Consider the following 18965-nt stretch of genomic DNA (forward strand, 5'->3'; position numbering starts at 1 on the left):
TTCAAATAGAAAACCTATGTCCTTTCAGTCAGTTTTCAGGTTGTGAATACTTGTAGAGCAGGTTTTCCATGTCCAACTCAAACTGGGTGAGCCAATGCTGCAGGAGCATGTGCATCCGGAGATCGAAGCACTTGCAGCACACCGAAATGTACTCTTGTTGTGATTCAGTTGCCATTCTCCAAAGAGTTTCACGGATGTCTTGCGTGAGCACCTCTTCTACCCCAGGCACACCGCGACCCTTCCTTCTCCGCTTTGCTAGCTGACACACTGGCAGTCAAAGTGGACCCAAAAACATCTGTGAATGTGTGCTCACAGATGGTCAACTCTGCAACCGGGGAGACAGCCAGCGAGCTGTCCAACTCGGGCTCCGAAGATGTACCACTCTGCAGACACAATGCGATCAGTATCAGTGGAAGTCCTGGGTTTGTCGCTTGGCACCATGGTGATGAGCATATGTATATGAGGAAGATGCCTCTTCTTAGTTTCTTTGACCATCACAAATGCATCCACATGCGTCCCAGAATGTCATATTTCAGGAGGTCTGCAAGGAGAGCGTTCACCTTCATGTGGAATACTCTGGCAGTGATATCTGGTCTTTGGCGGTTCTGGTGACCCTCAAAAATCGACCCTTTAATTTCAGGCCAGTTAGTGTTGCAAGTGACGGTGAGGAAGAAGTCTGGTTTTCCTTTGATTCTGACCAAGGCCATAGCGTCTTGGAATTCTTTGGCGTACCATCTTGGTGATCCATAAATTGTGGGTGGCATGATGGTCAGGCGTCCTGGGATTATCCCACTGTCACTACTTAGGGCATCAACAATGACTTTATACTTTTCTGCCTTGATAGTTTTCTGATTGTGGTGAATCTAGTTGAGACGCTGTGACTCAATTTTTGCCATGATGTCACATACATACTGCTGTATGAGTCTTCCACCACAGAGCAGTGTATTGAAGTGATGAGCCTTATTGAGCACTTCTAGATGGAAACGGTAAAAGCATGTTGAGGTGACACCTCTCAGTTCAGTGTGGTATCCTTGGGACCCCTGTGGTAGAAGAAGCACTTATGATAGTGGGTCATGCTGGATGAATGGCATTGATTGTTTGAAGTCGTCCTCCTTTGAGGTGAAGAGTGACAGCCAGCTTCCCAAATTGCTGAGTCGGAGTTGTTCCTGGAGCAATGACAGCGACATCCCTGTCCAGTGATGGAAGATTCACAGTGCCATGATGAAGATCACAGCATCGAGTGTGAGCTGCAATTCTCAGTTCACTGGCAGTGTCATTTTGGGTCACATACTCACTTGCTGACTTAAACTGTTTCACATATGGGTTGCACTCGTGAATGGCCTCTTGTGCTCACAATAAGAATGCTTACTTATTCTTCAGACCACTGTTTGAGGCATGAGTTCGACAGAATTCGGAAAGAATCTTGGGCTATTTAAGGCTGAGATGGATAGTAGCAGTGTATCCTCCAAAAAGAGGGAAAAGAAGGCCACATTTGCGGGCTGTATTTGGAGGAGACTTCGAATTGGGACAGCCTTTGCGTGGCATTGTGACGTAATTGGCCTTTGGATGCAGCCCCTGAACTGAGACACAGCATATAATCAGACACACTAATGACCACACCAGGAACAGGTGAGGTGAGAAGGGAGGGAAGAGGACAGGTGAGGTAATGAAGAATAACACAGAGGGAAAAACACAGGAGAACTGAAGAGACCCACAAGGGCATAATATCAAAGCATAAGATGCAACAAGAAGACACAGAATCATGACTTTCTCAGGGCACAGATGAAGCTGAAGAACACAGAAACACCACAGCAAATTTGTTCAAGTTCGGATATAATTGTTTCTGTCGTTCCCAGGGGGTTCTCCAGCCTCTCAGCTCTCAGTTCACCCAGGTACTTTTGGACCTCCACTGTTGTGTCCGCAGTAACATTTGAGGTCCTCCTCTGCATAACTGTGGCATCCATCCGATGCCACAGTTTGCTACCTAGGACGGGCTGTAGGTGACTAAATAGGCCTACAATATTACAATTAGAATGTAGTTGCCTCCTCAGACTCTCAGCCATGGCGGTGCCTTCAGGAGTTTGGACAATTCCCATATCCTCCTCTTCCAGTTTACGGTGTTGCATCGATAACAGGGGGATGACTTTATATGCCAACACTCTCTTCTCCTCTGACAGCTCGACTGTGACATCACTGAACGGAGAACAGCACTTTTAGAGATTCTGCTATTATGTCGTACTGTTCTGTTGTGAGTGGGGCAATGTCAGTACGTAGACCTGCCAGAGCTGCTGCGACGGGTTCCCTTAGGTCATCCACACGTTGGAGCATATGGTAAGTGCTGTTCCAGTGTGTTTCCACCTGTTGAATGAGCTTCAGTGACGGCACCCGTGTTAGCCTCTCCTCTAAAATAAGCCAACAAACAGTGATAAATTCATGGGTCACTGCAGCAGCAACTTAAACGAAACAGCGTCATTTAGAATATTGCATGGAACTCATATTTGCTGCACCATCAGTCATAAGGCAAGTGACTTTCTGTGCAATTCCCCACGCTGACAAAAGTGCTGCTTTTGTACAGTAGAGGTAGTACCTTTTTTTTTTCTTACATTTTGTATCAAAATCTTACATAATTAATGAATTAGCAAAACAGTTTTCAGTTCATTTATAATTTAAAGTTCATATATAATGTATTCATTTTTTAAGGGGGTATTAGCTTACCCACATTCTATTGTGTATCCATCTGTTGGTCTGTGTGGCAGGCTGCTGCATACTGTTTCCTTTCAAATATGATCGGTAAAGACAAACTCAATTCATTTCTGATGAAGTCATGACTGAAGCAGGACTGTTACAGGTAATTATGTTGAATTAACTGTTTTTCATCACATTTGGTGATTATTTTTTTTTCCCATATAAGTTTCCAGAGACAGTAACTACAACAACATAATCAGTCAGTTAAAGCTTTTTTTCCGAAATCAAATCACATCACAGCAGCCTGGCTCTCTGCCGTGGACAGACGCTGTTTTCCCGGGCAAAAATGTAACAAAGAGTTTGGAGGATGGATGAGATGGCGGATAACTTGTTGTTCGGTCCTGTAATGTTGCTTTGTGAGTTTAAGTGTGGGACATTTCTCTTTTATTTGTCCAGTGAAGGATCTATTTAGTTGTAAGACTGAAGGCAGTCAGACTGTCTCTCCCCTGTGTTGCGCTGCTGTCATGGTTCTGTTACTACCTCTGCTGGTGGATCAAATGCGGAATCGAACTGTCCGCCCATTCCACCTCTGTGACTTTAACACAGACGGTGAGGCGGATTATCGGTGCAAGACAACAGCCTAAAAACGCACATGGGCCTTTGGATGAAACTGGACAAGCTGTATGGAGCCATTTTTTCTTTTTTTTTTGATGATCAATTATTTGAGACCCTTATAATGGTGGAAACTGTGCTTGAGTGGTGCACATTCCCAATTGATACATGATAAAGGCTTTGGACTTCTGAGACCCCATGGACAAGGGTCTGCTTTGCCTGGTTGTAAATCCAGCCTTGTATGAGAATACCATTGACATTCATGTCAAATTACGTATAGACAAATTGGCTGTGGTTAACTGTATCCCCCTGTTCTTATCTATCATTCACACACAAACTCTTCATAAGACATTGACAGTCTTTATATAAAGCGAAAGAGCGACACATGATAAAAACATCAGATGAGCTGCCAGAGTTTAGAGGATGAGAGGAAACATTTGGCGATTGGAGAGGATTAGAGGATTATTGACACAGCTGACTGCACTGAGAGTCAGCGTCATCACTCTGTCTTTGTCTCTCTGTCCATCATCTCCCCGCCTGGTTTTGTCCAGCAGTCATCTCATGAAATCAGGAAATCAAAAGTTGGTGATCCACTATGGATACTGTCTGGGTTCTTCATCAGCAGAGGAGGTGAGTTTGACCAGGAAGATTAAATTTGTGTTTTTTTAGATGTAGATTTTTACTCTAGATTTTTCTATAGTCAGATTTAAAGTGTGAAAAATACATGTTATCGTTTTCACAGACTCCCCACTTTTATAAGTGTGATTAATGTGTTATCAACCAGGGATAAAAATCCCCCTTTTTTCACTACAGCTTTTTCTTTTCAGACAATTCTGTGTATTATACAATATATTTATTGTGAGTAACATTAAGTTAGAAGGAAATAAACAGATCATTCTGTAGCTGTTCACTATAAAAGAAAGAAATGCTGAGCACCAGTTTTGCTTTTATACTATGTCTGTGTGTGTCTGTGTGAGTCTGACTCACAGAATTTAATCCTTTTTGCTGCACTGTCCTTAATGACTGTGATTATGTAATTACATTTGCACGGGAAAGGAAGGATAAACCAGATGAAAAAACTGTTAAAAACAAGTCTAAAAATGAGGAGAAAGATCTAAAGTAAGACAGTTGTGTAATAATAAACCTATTTCATTAATGCTGGCAAATCAAGTTCCTTCCACGCTTAAGGGAAGGATGCTTTGGTCACACAGGCACATGATACCGCAGAAAAAAACAGGAACTTTAACGTTGCAGTCAATCATTTCGAATTGACGGTCCCCATGTTTTCGTGTAAGCGATGTTCATGTTCAGTGTTACTCACCAAACTGCATCAGCTGTATCCTTCAGGGCTAACAAACTTGCTGCATGTATTACCTTCTCCATAAAACACTCGCCAAGATAAAATCTTGACAAGTTGCATTTCTGCAATTCAATGAATACGTTCCCATCTGTACATGTCATATATACCATATTGACATTCCTCTGATACATGTGATATTAGTTCACATTACATGTATATGACTTGACTTCAATATCGTGAGGTGGAAGGGATGGCAGTAGAGTTCCAGGCAAGTAGGCTGCCAAGCTAGTGACTACAGTTGGAGACTACAGGATATTATTAAAGAGACCAACCAGAGCACAGCGCTGTCACAAGATAAATCTAAAAATATATACTGCCAACAATTATCTTGGCAACTGGGTTGAAAAATGTGACTACTCAGACTGGGATTCACTCAAACATTCACTCACAAAAGCATTGCTTCATATTGCTACTATAGGACTCAAGGCACCTTTACAGTGAATCAAATTATGGAAAAGGGTTTAAAAGTGACAAACTCCAGTAAATGATCACAAAACTCTTCTCACCCTGTAGCTGACGTGTAATGTGTAATTGTTTGCTAACAAATTTGCCTTAATTTATCTGTGTTGTGCTTTTTAGCTAGTTCTGCTGACCCATTATTTGGCTCAATTCACACCAAATCTGGCAGTGCAGCGTTTAGTTGCCGGGCCCTCCATGGCCCGTCTGTCATGTGTTGTAAACTTTAATAATCCACCCCCCGCCCAAGCCAGGATTTGAGGCTTATCATGAATGTGTATTTTAAATTGGGGCACAAGTGAAACATAATGTTACACAAAGAAATGTCCGTTGTGTCCCCTCTTCTATCCTGCCCCAGATCTGTCGGTCATTCCCTGTCAGAGTACATTTCAGTCTTATAGATGGAAGTTTGAACTGGTGGACAATGCCAAACTGAGTCGATATACATTACATATTGTGTTGCACTCTGCTATGGTTTCAGTTGTGCTGTGAGGCTGATCATCAGCTTACATGATTTGTCCCCTGGTTCAACTTTTTCACCACAGCTCACTACATGTGTAAACAGAAGAACACCACTCAGACCAGGAATCAGCATCTGCACATTCATTTCCTATAGGAGGATCCTGATTCCAGCACACAAGCTTCCTAAATTTTGCCGGGTGGGTAGAGCTACGTCACTATAGCATCTTTGTGTACGGTTAATTAAAGCCCCTCCCCCCAAAAACTGGTGACATGGAACCATGAGAATACTTATTTTCGATTTAAAATTGGTGATACAGAAATGTAAAAAAAAAAATTGAATTGAAATAGATGATAATACGTGCAACATACTGACACAGCTACACATGTTTTCCTGAACCACATTGCCACAGCCAAAGCACACTACCCTCAATAAAATTAATGGGACGCCCTCCATTTTGGGGCCAAAAGACAGAACTGGTGTGAATCCAGCCTTGAGCATTTATTAGGTCAACCAAAGCTTGACTTTACGGATTAAAATGAAAACTAAATCACTGTGCTATGCTTACTTTCTCTTACAGGTGTGTCTACAATGACTATGAGGCTTGTTGGAGAGATTTGCAGAATTAAACTGCCAAGCTTCATTTAACTTTCCAGACTTCACTTCCATCGAGCAAGCTGCCCGTCCTTCCTCTTCCTGTCTGGGGAATTATGCATCTCAGTTTTCTACCCCTTCTCTTCGCCCTTCTTGCCTTTTACCTCACCACATCCCTATTTCCAACTGTTGTGGGCTCACGGTTGTGTCCACACCAGTGCCATTGTTACGAGCATCCTGACCTGGTGAACTGTAGTAGCCGTGGCCTCGAGCATGTTCCCAGGGGCCTCCCACACGGCACATGGCTGCTGGAACTGGGAGGAAACAACATTAGCAAGATTGCCACCGGAGTCTTCACTGGACTGTGGTCCCTGCGCGTGCTGGTGCTGAGCAACAGCCATATACAGGAAATACAACCACAGGTAGGAACCATAGGTTAGATGAAAGTGAAAGCGCTGAAAACGTAAATTGAAGTGTAAGTACTGTGCACTGAAACCAGCTGAAGTGTTGCAGTGTAATCACTGAAAGTAGTTGATTTGTCAGTTCAGGTTAAATATTGTGCACAGCAAACAGCTAAATGTGCAGTTGATATAGATGCATTGACACTGACAGCAGTTGAAATATCAATGGAAGTGTAAGAGGAAAGCACTAGTAATAAATTTCAGTTTTACAGAAATACACTATATTGCCAAAAGTATTTATTCACCCATTCAAATAATTGAAATCAGGTGTTCCAATCACTTCCATGGCCACAGGTGTGTAAAAGCAAGCACCTAGGCATGCTGACTGTTTCTACAAACATTTGGGAAAGAATGTGTTGCTCTCAGGAGCTCAGTGAATTCCAGCGTGGTACTGTGATAGGATGCCGCCTGTGCAAGTCCAGTCATGAAATTTCCTCGCTCCTAAATATCCCACAGTCAACTATCAGTGGTATTATAACAAAGTGAAAGCGATTGGGAACGATAGCAACTTAGTCACGAAGTGGTAGGCCATGTAAAATGACAGAGCGGGATCAGTGGATGCTGATACGTATCATGCGCAGAGGTCGCCAACTCTCTGCAGAGTCAACCGCTACATTAGCTCAAGAACAGTGTGTAGAGAGCTTCATGGAATCGGTTTCCATGGTTGAGCTGCTGCATCCAAGCCATACATCAGCAAGTGCAATGCAAAACATTAGATGCAGTGGTGTAAAGCACACTGCCTCTGGACTCTAGAGCAGCGGAGATACGTTCTCTGGAGTGATGAATCGCGCTATTCCATCTGATGGACGAGTCTGGGTTTGGCGGTTGCCAGGAGAACGGTACTTGTCTGACTGCATTGTGCCAAGTGTAAAGTTTGGTGGAGGGGGATTATGGTGTGGGGTTGTTTTAAAGGAGCTGGGCTTGGTCCCTTAGTTCCAGTGAAAGGAACTCTGAATGCTTCAGCATACTAAGAGATGTTGGACAATTCCATGCTCCCAACTTTGTGGGAACAGTTTGGGGATGGCCCCTTCCTGTTCCAACATGACTGTGCACCAGTGCACAAAGCAAGGTCCATAAAGACATGGAGGAGAGAGTTTGGTGTGGATGAACTTGACTGGTCTGCACAGAGTCCTGACCTCGACCCAATAGAGCACCTTTGGGATGAATTAGAGCGGAGACTGAGAGCCAGGCCTCCATGTCCAATCAGTGGACAAATGTGCTTCTGGAGTAATGGTTAAAAAGTCCTATAAACACACTCCTAAACCTGGAGCCTTTCCAGAGGAGTTGAAGCTGTTACAGCTGCAAGGGGTGGACCGACGTCATATTAAACCCTATGGATTAAGAATGGGATGTCACTTAAGTTCATATGCGAGTCAAGGCAGCTGAGCAAATACTTTTGACAATATAGTGTATCTGTTGAAGTGTCAGTGTACACTCTGGAAGACATTACATTCAGAAAGAAAGCACAGAAAGCAGCTGAACTGAAGGAAATAGGATATAAACATGAGCAGATGTAGGAACAGAGTGAGAATGGAGGGGAAAGAGATACACATGTAAAAGGATTAAAGGGGGAGGGATGAAGTGAAAGATGGAGGAAGAAACAGATGTTTTCAGTGGTCTGGGTTTCATCAGTGCCAGTGCTGACGGGTTACACAGAGAGGATACAGTAGTTAAATGAATGCTTCTCTCTGTCTTTCCGGTTGTCCTCCTCTCTTCCCACAGGCATTTTTTTCTTTATCCCTGCTGGAGAAGCTGGACCTCAGCTGGAACCGGTTAACATCTCTCCCTGTCGACTTTTCAACCAGTCTGTCTGCTCTCAGAGAGCTGCGACTGGAGCACAACAACTTACATCATATATCTGGATACAGGTACATGCAGCCGCATGACTCCTCGTAGTGCAGTGCAAAGGGCTACTGAAAAAAAGGTCTGCTTGGTGTTATAGTCCCTCACCTTGTCCGTACAGGTGAGCCTTGGGCAAACTCATTGTTTTGGTCTTCAGTATAGACTTACTCTACTCTACATGTCCAGCACCAAACGACAGACAAGATTAGTGACAATGAAAGTAGCACAGCCACGTGTATTTCACAGGAGAGACCAAAACAGAGCTAAAAGAGAGCGGCTTATTAACATGGACAGAAATGTGACCAAAAAAAACCATATTGTATTTTAATTTAAAATGAGTTGAAGGTGAGAAAGAATGACGATCCGCTCCTCCCTTTGCCTGCCTGTTTTTGTTCACCATCTCATCCCATACATCCGACCAGTTGTGGCAAATTGACCATCTTAACTACTAGAAGATAAAGCTACAGACAGCCGTATTTATCCAACACATCCTCATAACTACACGACAGAATAGCTCGTTGCCGATGACTCACAAAACAAAATATATCACTGCTCCCAAATGACATGACCGTTGCACCAAAATTAACTAAAACTACTAAAATTTCTTACGAAAAACAATCCTAGGTTATGCAAAAATAAATACATATATTTAGTACCTTATGTATGTATGTTACATACATAACTTGATTTATGTGACAATAGCTAACAACATTAGTAAGTTCAAATAGCATTTCTAAATTATAATTTTGACTTTCGTTGTCATTATAATGACTTTAATCTAATGACTTTGACTTTTTATATCTCATAATTTCTACCTTTTATCTCATGATTATGGCTTCTTCTCTCATAATTATGACTAACCGTGGGGATTCTTTTTTTCATCACACATAGCTTTTGTCTAATTCTTTTTTTTAAACTGGTGGAAATGAGCTTCCACATTTATCACCATGAACCTTGCCAAAAGCCAGGCAAGGGACATTTGTAGAGAATGTGATAACAGTCAGCGTCACTGCAACAAGGGAGGATAATAGCAGTAGCTTCTAACTGACAAGATTAACTTGGAATAAAAAAGTGGCGGAGCAGCACTCTGGTGTGCTCCTTATGGCTTGGAAACTGAAAACTTGGTTCCTGGCTGGAATCAGAGGACATGTGGTTTTGCTTGCGCTGCAGTGCAAATTGCAAAGTGATTCTCAAGGTTGTTGTGTATTCACCCTCCATTGATGACACGCCCTTGATTACAATGAATTGACTCAAAGATTTGGGGGCTGAGTCGCTCGATAAGACCAAGTTTCCAAGAATCTTGAATGGAGCCAGTTCAAGTTCCAGGAAATCACTGTCTCTTCCAACTGTTTTTATCAGCTTCGAGTATCTGGACAACATGGAGAAGCTGGACCTCAGTTATAACCAGCTGATGTTGGTTGGCTCTGGTGTGTTCAGGGGCCTCTCCAGGCTGAGACAGCTCTACTTACACAACAACCGACTGACTGTGGTGCAGCAGGGGAGCCTGGATATGTTACCTGGACTAGAGGTGCACGAACACCTGTTGAAATGACTCTGTGTGTGTATACAAACTTGCCTGTATGTCCGTCTGTCTGATTATCCGTATGTCTGTCTAGGTGCTGCAGCTAAGTAACAACAACATCTCCCAGATCGAGAGTGATGCTCTGGCTCCTCTCTACAGCCTGGCGGTTCTTGCCCTGGAGGGAAACAGCCTGCATCATCTCAAGTTTAAAACCTTCATCAGCCTTCATACAAAAGCGACACACATCCAGCTGTCAGGTTTCCGCTATCACTACTACTACTGCCCATGTTCATCTTGTGTCAAACTTTGTTGAAGATCAAGTGAAGATACGCCTCTCTCGCTCACAATACGGATGTGTTTATTCATCCCACCATATGGCAGGATGTTTTTTTTATGTATTATGGCTGTAGGCTGCTTTCATATTGTGTTGCACTATTGGCTACCAGATGGCAGGTATTATCCGACAAGATTGAACATCTCCTACCCTCCCGTCATGAGCGTTATCCACAAAGCCAGGGGGGCATTAGGAATGATGGTGCACTTAAATGCACATCCAGTTCATGGATACTGAATACTGTGTCTCTCTAAAGTTATATAAGGTCGCTGTGTTTCAGTGTATAATGAAGTATATAGTGCTGAGTAGGCTTAGACAAATCCACTACCACCCTTCCAACCCTGGCCAGATTGGTTATCAAGTTATAAATATGTATTCAAACCTTTACGAAAACATATCTAACAATCTCTGAAGGTGTAAATATGAGTAATATGAGTCTCAATCAAACCCTATAAACCAATCAATTTTGATTTTAAACAATGTTGAGTTCAATATCCTTTCTACAGCCAGTGACCCAGCCTTATTTCTTATTTTTACCACGAATGGATAATACTTGTTATAACAACAAACCAATTTATCATGTAAAACATGTAACAAGCTAATTTACTTATTTTAATAACATAAGACCGCATGCTGTTAGGAGCAATGTTGCTTGTTTTTCAATGAGATTTTTTTGCAAAAACAGATAGTCAGATAAGATTCTAACCAATAATTTGTAGTATGTAGTCATTATGAGATTATATTTCATAGTAAATGTTTTGGTGTGATGTGGCATCAACTCACTGCCATAAATGATGAGAATTAATCAGAACAGAAATATAGTAGTAATTAAAGTGCAGCATCTAGGATTTTGAATTAGTTTTCTCAGTACCGTTCCACCAGACCATAGATCAGCTTCTTTTCTCAGGCTGTAAGACTCAACAATCCTTAGCACTCAGCCATAATAAAGAGTTTTAATATTATTGAATATCTGACTTAGATCATTTGGAATCTCTGGCTGACAGGCATAAGAATAATATTTCTATGAAACAGAAATAGCCAATCCTCTTGCTGATGGTAATAGAAAATAAAGAGGCATCAATATTAAATTGGGACTGTTATATAAGCAGTTAAATGTCAATTTCAGAGAATTAGACCATGAACAAAATATTTGAGAAATATAATATAATCTCTGGTTATGTCTGATGTGACACAGCTACATAATCATCTTTACTGATATTGACAGTTACCTTTCTTGTTGCTCCACCAGGCAACCCGTGGAGCTGCGACTGCGAGCTGCATCGCGTATTCAGCAAGATCTTGTACGTTCGACACCTCCACATCGACGACTACCGCAACGTGACGTGCCAGGACCCTCCGCAGCTGGCTGGGTCTTCACTGGCCTGGGTTGACAGCCAGCTCTGCATCGCAGAAACGGCCACTGTGCTCGTCATCACCGTCACTGTCATAGTCACCGTGGTGGCGGCTTTGGTTATGGCAGAGAGGACCAGGAAGAGGAACGCTGGTAAGAACTGGGACACTGAGTCACAGACCCAATCATAAAGCCCATTACAGCCTGCAGAGAAGGCATTTACAGAAGGAGGAGACCAAAAAATATGGAGACTCTGTGACTGAGGAGGAGGGCTGCAGCTAATGATTATCATTATTGTGATTAATTATTATCGATTCATTGTTTAAACTGTAAATTGTCAAAAAGAAACTATGGGAAATGCTCATCAGAAATTCCTAGAGTCTGAGGTGACATGTTAAAATTGCTTGTTTTGTCCAACCAACAGTACCAAACCCCCAAGACTCCTAATGTACTGTCATAAATGATAAAGCCAAACAGCAGAATCATCATCAGAAGAAGAAGCAGACTAACAACTAACTGTTGCAGTTCTACTGAAGCGTTACCTCCCAGGGTCCCCCAGTGACAAGGAGGAATGCAGCATCCAGGAAGGCCGAACACACATGGACGATTGTTTGTAAGGACAGTTTTCTTTTGATATTCAAACAGGCAAGAGCATATACTGTCTGTCTAGATGGCCTGAAGGACACTTTGTGCTTTGAATTGTTGCTCATATTTTCACTTCACAGTACAAGGGCTTTAAAAGTGTGTGTGTTTATTTGGGGGTGTGTGACTGCAGGCTATGGGCTTTTTTATACAAAAATAAATATTAATCTTATTAAATGTACATTTTATTTTTACATGCATGCAGCATGATTAAGGCTATTTATGAATTAGTTTCAGGCTTATTCAATTACAACACATCCTCATACTTAACCGACTGGAAAGGCTGATTGCCACTGACACCCAAAACAACATGACCATTGCAGCATACCAGAAGTCTTAATTAACTGCTTTTGTAGCCAACCTATACGGTTGTTGTTGGTGGTTATGAAGAACAATGAGGGAATTTATTAATTGAGCAGCAACCGTGATTGTACAAGGCCTGTCTTTCAGTTTCTTCCAACTTCAATTTAACTTTACATTATCACTAAAGAAAATTCTGATCAGCATTCTCTTGTTTGTATTTTGCACATCTATGAAATGCTCTGCAGACCTTCATACCATTAACCATTGTCAAAGTTGCTGATACCTAATCCACTGCGTTTTTTTAAAATTCTTTTTATCAGGAGTTGAGATATTTTGTTAAGCCATGTCAGTGGCAACAAAACAGACCATTTTTAAGGAGACATTTGTGACAACATAACCAGGTAAGCCAAACATGTTGTTTTTTGTGTCTAAACCAGACCAGACCACGAGCACAGTGTTGAAATGACATAAATGATAAATTAAGATTATGAAACATAAAGTTTAAACATATCCATGACCATTGGGTAGAGGACATACCATGGAAATCTGGGCATTCTGCATATACAGTAGCATTGGTCCCCTTCCTGTTCAGCAACCATTCTCATTCATGCAGGGGTGGCTGGTCAGTAGAGGGCAACAGAAACCCACAAAAAAAGAATATTATTTTGTTTGTTATTATCGTCATCGGTATCATTATTATGATTTGTATTCATAATTTATGAATGTCCTGTTTTCTGAATACCTGGGTCAATCACTTGCAGTAATCTACGTCTCTCTCGGGCGATTTCAATCTGGTTAAAAATAGCCCAGACCACCCTGATAGATAATCACCTGTGGGTTCCCGTAGATAAAAGAAAAAACATTCAGTTGGCTGATTTCTTATATCTATTAGCCTGTGTCTACTGATTTTGGATTCATATTTCTACCGCATTATTGTGTATGTTGCATTAAGCTGCTGTAGATGTTTAAGGTTCAGTTCATTATAGCAATTTTATGTACTGTTGGGTGGTTTAATCTACAATGATGCATCATATTCTATAATTATCATTTGTTTGTAGTGTTGCAGTCCGTTGAGAACAGTGCATCTGTGTAAAGTCAGAAAAACAGCCCGTTTCAGCCTCAAGGCAAAGAAGGAGGAACATTTTCTCAACACATACAGGAACATTTCATGCTTCAGTTTATGAGAAACAATCGAAATCAGAAAATCTGTAGACTTTTTTTCACTGGACCTGAAGGTGAGGAAGACAACCTGAAAAGTAACTTGTAACTAAAGCTGTCAGACAATTGTAGTGGTGTAAAAATATTAGTAAATTAAAGTTAAAGTAAAGTGAATACATTCCCAACTCTTTATTAATTGCACAATATCAGGCCCATTGTTCTTTTGCTCCAGTAAATAGCTGCTTTTACATCCAAAGTTTAGGTTAATTCATCTAAATCAGCTTAAGCTATCATCAAACAGCTGCTCCTCTCCGAGAGATGAAGGTGCCCCCACTGCATTCATGCAAAACCTAAACTGTCAACTACATAAATGCATCTGCAGTAGTTACTTTACCCAAGTTGTATGGCACTGAACTGTTTGTAACACCATAAGTGATGCTAAATAAATAAATAAATAAATTTAAAAAAAAAACAAAAAAAAAAACAAAACTTTATCGTGTGTGTTTTTTGTCAATCTGCAGCCCACATTCAATACATTTTACAATCACTGTGTGGTACTAAGGACTGTATTGAAGATATTTGGATAGAGAGGAGGTTAAGGTTTCTTTTTTAATTAAACATAATGTCCATAGGTTGTAAGCTATTTTTATTCAATATTTGACCTCTTTTCAAAAAAAAAAAAAGTTAAATTGGTACAATTGATCTCACCATCAATAATAAAAGAAGAATAGCACAAAAAGACGGTGGAGAGGGTGGTGACAGTCTAATTCTTGATATGAGGTAAATGATAGACATGTTGTATCGAGTGGCTATTTGTAATAGGAAAACAAAAAAATGATATAGAGTGTAGACTGTCATTCCTTGGGTTTTAAACCAGAACGAGTTAGGTGTTGGATGAGAATGCCTGTATTAACTTGCCTTGTATTGAAAGCATTGGACAACAACAATAAATCTCTGACTCTCATTTACATTTTCTTTTAAAGGTTGAGTATACAGGATTTAGGGTCAAAAATTCAATAAAATGCAATATAATTAATTATGTTTAATTAATGTGTTATTATCTGAAAATGTGTTGTTTTTCATGAACTTGGAATGAGCCTTTTTAGCTATTGAGGCAACCACCATGTCTCTACAGTATCCCAGAACGCACAAACCAAACCCTGGCTTACATAGGGGCTGTTTTTCGAGGCCGAGACAAGGGATGTTCATCTGGCTGCAGGTGGCAACCTCACTGCAAGATACCACTAAATCCTACACACTGGACATTTAATGTTTACATCCCTAATGACAAGACAAGACAGAAATAACACGATGCTAGGCTAAGAAATGAACACACACACATGCACACACACAATTAAAGGGCCAACCTGCTCTCCCAGAAAAGAAATGATAAGAAAATGATTTTAAATAATTACAGCAGTAGAGGCAGATGTCTTTAGGCAGGCCATATGTCTCTGGAGGATTACTGCTAGAGTGATGGACGGAAAGAGGAAAAAAAATCCTATTGAGGCCATAGGCCAGATGTCAAGATAAATACTACATTAAGTGTGTGTGTGTGTGTGTGTGTGTGTGTGTGTGTGTGTGTGTGTGTGTGTGTGTTTTAAAGTGACTACCATGAACTTTTAAGTGTTTCTGAAACAGTTTAGTGATTAATCTGATGACTATATATGACATGTAACAAGCAAATGAGACCATCTGCAAAAAAACTACTATTACTATATAGTTATAATAACAGCACATGCCTGTGGTGGGGGTCCAATCACACATATAACATACAAAATCATTCATCAAAAAATTACCTCACTGTGATCCTTCTGGTGGTCTGTCTGTCACTTGCTTCCAAAACAAATGCATGCGCCACCAGCACGCTCTAGCCAAGATCTTTACAACAGCAGGTCATGTGCCAGATGAGACGTCGTGTGAATGGCGTGATAGATGGGGAGCTGGAGCGTCCTTTGTTAATCATGTCTACGACTGCGAGGTTGTCTGAGTAGATGAGAATGGACTTGCAGGACCATTCATGTCCCCACAAGATGGCAGCGGCTAGTGTGGGTTAGATTTCGAAGAGCACGGAGGAAGTGACCTGGCATTCGTTTGCGAGCTCTGGGGGCCATTCTGCTGCGAACCATAGTCTGTTGTAGAAACCCCCAAAACCGACAGGAGGAGCAGCGTCGGTATACAGATGGATGTCGTGCGGGTGAGTCAGTTGGTCGTCATAAAAGAAAGTAATTCCGTTCCAATTGGTGAGAAGGTTGAGCCACAGACGGAGTTCGGCAGGGCTTGAGCTATCCAGGGAGATGGAAGTCAAGAGTGATGGGAGAAAGGCTCTGAATCTGAACAACCTGTAGGAGCGCCATTATACCAGTGGGTAAAATCTGCAGATCAGGGTCAGACTGATCTGAGAGTTTCAACATGGCTGCTGCGTGGTTCAAGGGTGTGCAGCGTCGCATTTGTTTGGACTAAAATGATACCGTTTATACACTATTTCATAAATGCGTTACGAATTCCGCTGGCATTGTCAACCATAGCCACCATAGCCACGTGCGCACCAGAGCCAATCACTGCAGAGTTCAAGCCCACGACATACCTTAAGAAACAAGCAGATTTATACCTGCAGCGGCGTGAACTGGACCGGGATTTTGCCGCCAGTTCGGCCCTGTTCTGTGTATCTAAACTGACTGTTGTGGATTAATGAGACTAAACGAGTCCGGACTGAGTCTGTTCCGGTCTGCGAGGACAACAAACTGGAATCGGAATCTGTGGATGTTCGTATTTAGCTAGCTGCTAGCAAATTTAGCAAAGAACAATTTATATTTGCGTTATAACAAATAAAATTGGTTCGTTAAACATATTTGTGGTTTTCACAGTAAAAAATCTAACTTTTTCCTACGCTGGTTTTATGTTGTTTTGTGATTTTAGGTCCATAGTGTTAATATAGTGTATCAAAACTTTAAAAATAACTGTACAGTCACACATGTGAGGTTGTGCTGAAAATAATGACACCAAACACGTCATTTGGCCATCCATGAAAAAGCAACTTGACCTCCCACTTTTCTATAGGAATACGTTTCCTACGGGCACTGCACTAATACTAATAATTTGAGCTATAATTTTCATCTTACAAATGTAAAAAAGTAACATAATGTTGCTTTAATGTGCATATAGCTTATAAGCCTAATGTAAAAATAACACTGATCAAGGCTTTTAATCACTGAACAGCATTTGGATGCCTTCATAAGTTTCTTTTACCTGGATGATTTGGTGATGTGTGGCTGCTGATGGAATCAAAAAGATCTGTCCTATAGTGTTAGGGCAGTACTGGTGCAGCATGTTATAACACTATTAGTGCTAGGATAGAGAAATGGCCTCCCTGATCTGAACTTCTGTAACCAACACGGAATATCATAGTGGAACAGTGCAAGGCCCATCAATCTGGGTCAGTCAGTGTTTTTGTTTCATCAGAGGACAAATTCCAGTTTCCTCCAGCTTCCTCCTGGACTGACCGTAACAATGTAAACAAAAGCTCTGGAAGGACACCGCCACAGAGAACTGCCTACACAGGAGCAGCTGTGTACGTGCCCCTTTTTACTGTAATTGTTGTTTCTGCATATGAAACTTTGGCATCAGTTATTACATTTAAAAGGTGGACTTTGTAATATCTTGGCCCAAATGACTCTGCTCAAACCTAACACTAACCTTAATGACTCTGCAAGAACACTCCCACACAGGGAGCCTGCAACTCCCCTCCAGTTAGTTAGAACTGAAGAAGCCTCTCTGATGAGAGGTGAAATGTCTTCAAGAAACCGAAGCATGTCCAGTTGCCTAGCACGAATTACCATGACCTGGATGACTGAGAACCTTGATCAACATTTTGTTAGATCTGGACATCATTTTAGTTTGAAACATTCAAAAAATGAACTAACCCTATCAACAGAGTGTGACAGAAGACATCCACTGCTAAGCGGCTGGGCATACCCTCTCCCTGTCTGTAGAACCATATCTGCCGTGAGAGGTGATGGTGAGTCACTGCAGCCTCTGTTCTCCAGCAGGGGAGGGCAAAAAAGCTGAGCTGGCTGGAGGGAATGGCTGCTGCATAGACGTTTAAATCCTTAGCCAGTGAGTTAGTTAACACAAAGATGCAGTCGCTCCAGAGAGAAATGACCTTTATCATCATCTCAAACAACAGCAAAGAGACCAAGCAGAGAAAAGAAGCTAGATCAAAAGAAGCAAGGCAAGAGCACATACTGCTCGAGCGTGGATGCCTGATGCTGACCTCACAACTTTGTTTTCAGACTAGTTACTAACATTGGCTGTTTGTAACTAATGGCGACACAAAATGTAATGGTTAGCAAGATGCGACTGTATTCTCAATTCAAAACTGAATAAGTAAGCTATGATAATGTACACACAAGTTGCGCACGTAAGGATCATAAAAAAGCAGTCTGCTTTTGACTGACTCTCGGCATTTTGGTTGAGTTTTGTGTATTCTTGCTCTGCTGTCAGTCATTGCCTTCATTTATAACAGATTGCTGTAAATTGTGATTGCATTGACCCAGTGGCAGAGAGATGAAAACATGTTGTTCAATGATGCACACTGTGTACAATTAGTGAATCATTCAATTCTTGTAAAAGGTGTGAACAAGGAGCAGGTCCTGCTTCTATCTCCTTGAAGAAACGACGAAAGGCCTGGGAGATCCAGCTGTGTCAGGCACTGGACCAAATGACAGTGACAAGGGAGTCTAAAAGTGGCTGAAGATCTCACTTATGTGGCTGTGAGCATGTTTTTTTTGTCTCTGCTTCTCAGCTGTCAATGATAATTAATGATTGTGTGATTGGAAACTGTATGTTGTAAGTTATGAGGACTTAATGCTTTGTGGCAAAGCACTTAAATGGACTGCACCACCACAACGGTTTGCATGAAAGTGTACAACTTTGTGAGCCTAAAACATACAGTATATATTTGCTATAGTATTTTGTTATGTTTTTATCATAATTTTTGTTTTCTGTATTTATGGTCTTGAATGATAGCCTTCATTCTTTTGTGTCCCAAACACAGGAAATTCCTTCATCTAAAAAAGTAGGTCATTTTAGTGTCTACTTTTTTTGGTAAATTTTGCAAAATTTGTTATAAATGACAACACATGCATGGCTTTTTGTGTTGACAGTAACTGAAGTGAAACATTTC

At 41.3% G+C, this 18965-nt stretch overlaps 1 protein-coding gene across 4 annotated transcripts; it reads left to right on the top strand.

Annotated features, from left to right (window-relative positions):
• Positions 1 to 1658: 1658 nt before the first annotated feature.
• Positions 1659 to 14229, top strand: LOC119014170 (insulin-like growth factor-binding protein complex acid labile subunit). Of its 4 annotated transcripts, none has more exons than XM_037089127.1 (9): positions 1659 to 1892; positions 2178 to 2331; positions 3849 to 3927; positions 6154 to 6589; positions 8351 to 8496; positions 9830 to 9998; positions 10087 to 10249; positions 11576 to 11830; positions 12203 to 14229. In XM_037089127.1, the coding sequence occupies exons 4-9, from the start codon at positions 6284 to 6286 to the stop codon at positions 12292 to 12294; spliced, it is 1131 nt and encodes a 376-aa protein (XP_036945022.1). In that variant the 5' UTR covers positions 1659 to 1892; positions 2178 to 2331; positions 3849 to 3927; positions 6154 to 6283; the 3' UTR covers positions 12295 to 14229. The 4 variants fall into 4 exon arrangements, with proteins under 4 accessions (XP_036945022.1, XP_036945024.1, XP_036945021.1 ...); XM_037089129.1 differs by having other exon boundaries at positions 3852 to 3927; positions 12102 to 14229; XM_037089126.1 differs by having other exon boundaries at positions 3852 to 3927.
• Positions 14230 to 18965: the final 4736 nt, after the last annotated feature.

This window comes from Acanthopagrus latus, chromosome 23 (genome assembly GCF_904848185.1).
Source record: "Acanthopagrus latus isolate v.2019 chromosome 23, fAcaLat1.1, whole genome shotgun sequence".
In the NCBI taxonomy this organism is placed as follows: Eukaryota; Metazoa; Chordata; class Actinopteri; order Spariformes; family Sparidae; genus Acanthopagrus; species Acanthopagrus latus.

What these genes read in the sequence shown, in the direction of transcription:
- LOC119014170 (XM_037089127.1), top strand. Translation starts at nt 6,284, where the DNA reads ATGCATCTCAGTTTTCTACCCCTTCTCTTCGCCCTTCTTGCCTTTTAC. An exon ending in CATCATATATCTGGATACAG is followed by an intron (nt 8,497 to 9,829) that starts GTACATGCAGCC and finishes TGTTTTTATCAG; the next exon opens with CTTCGAGTATCTGGACAACA. An exon ending in ATATGTTACCTGGACTAGAG is followed by an intron (nt 9,999 to 10,086) that starts GTGCACGAACAC and finishes ATGTCTGTCTAG; the next exon opens with GTGCTGCAGCTAAGTAACAA.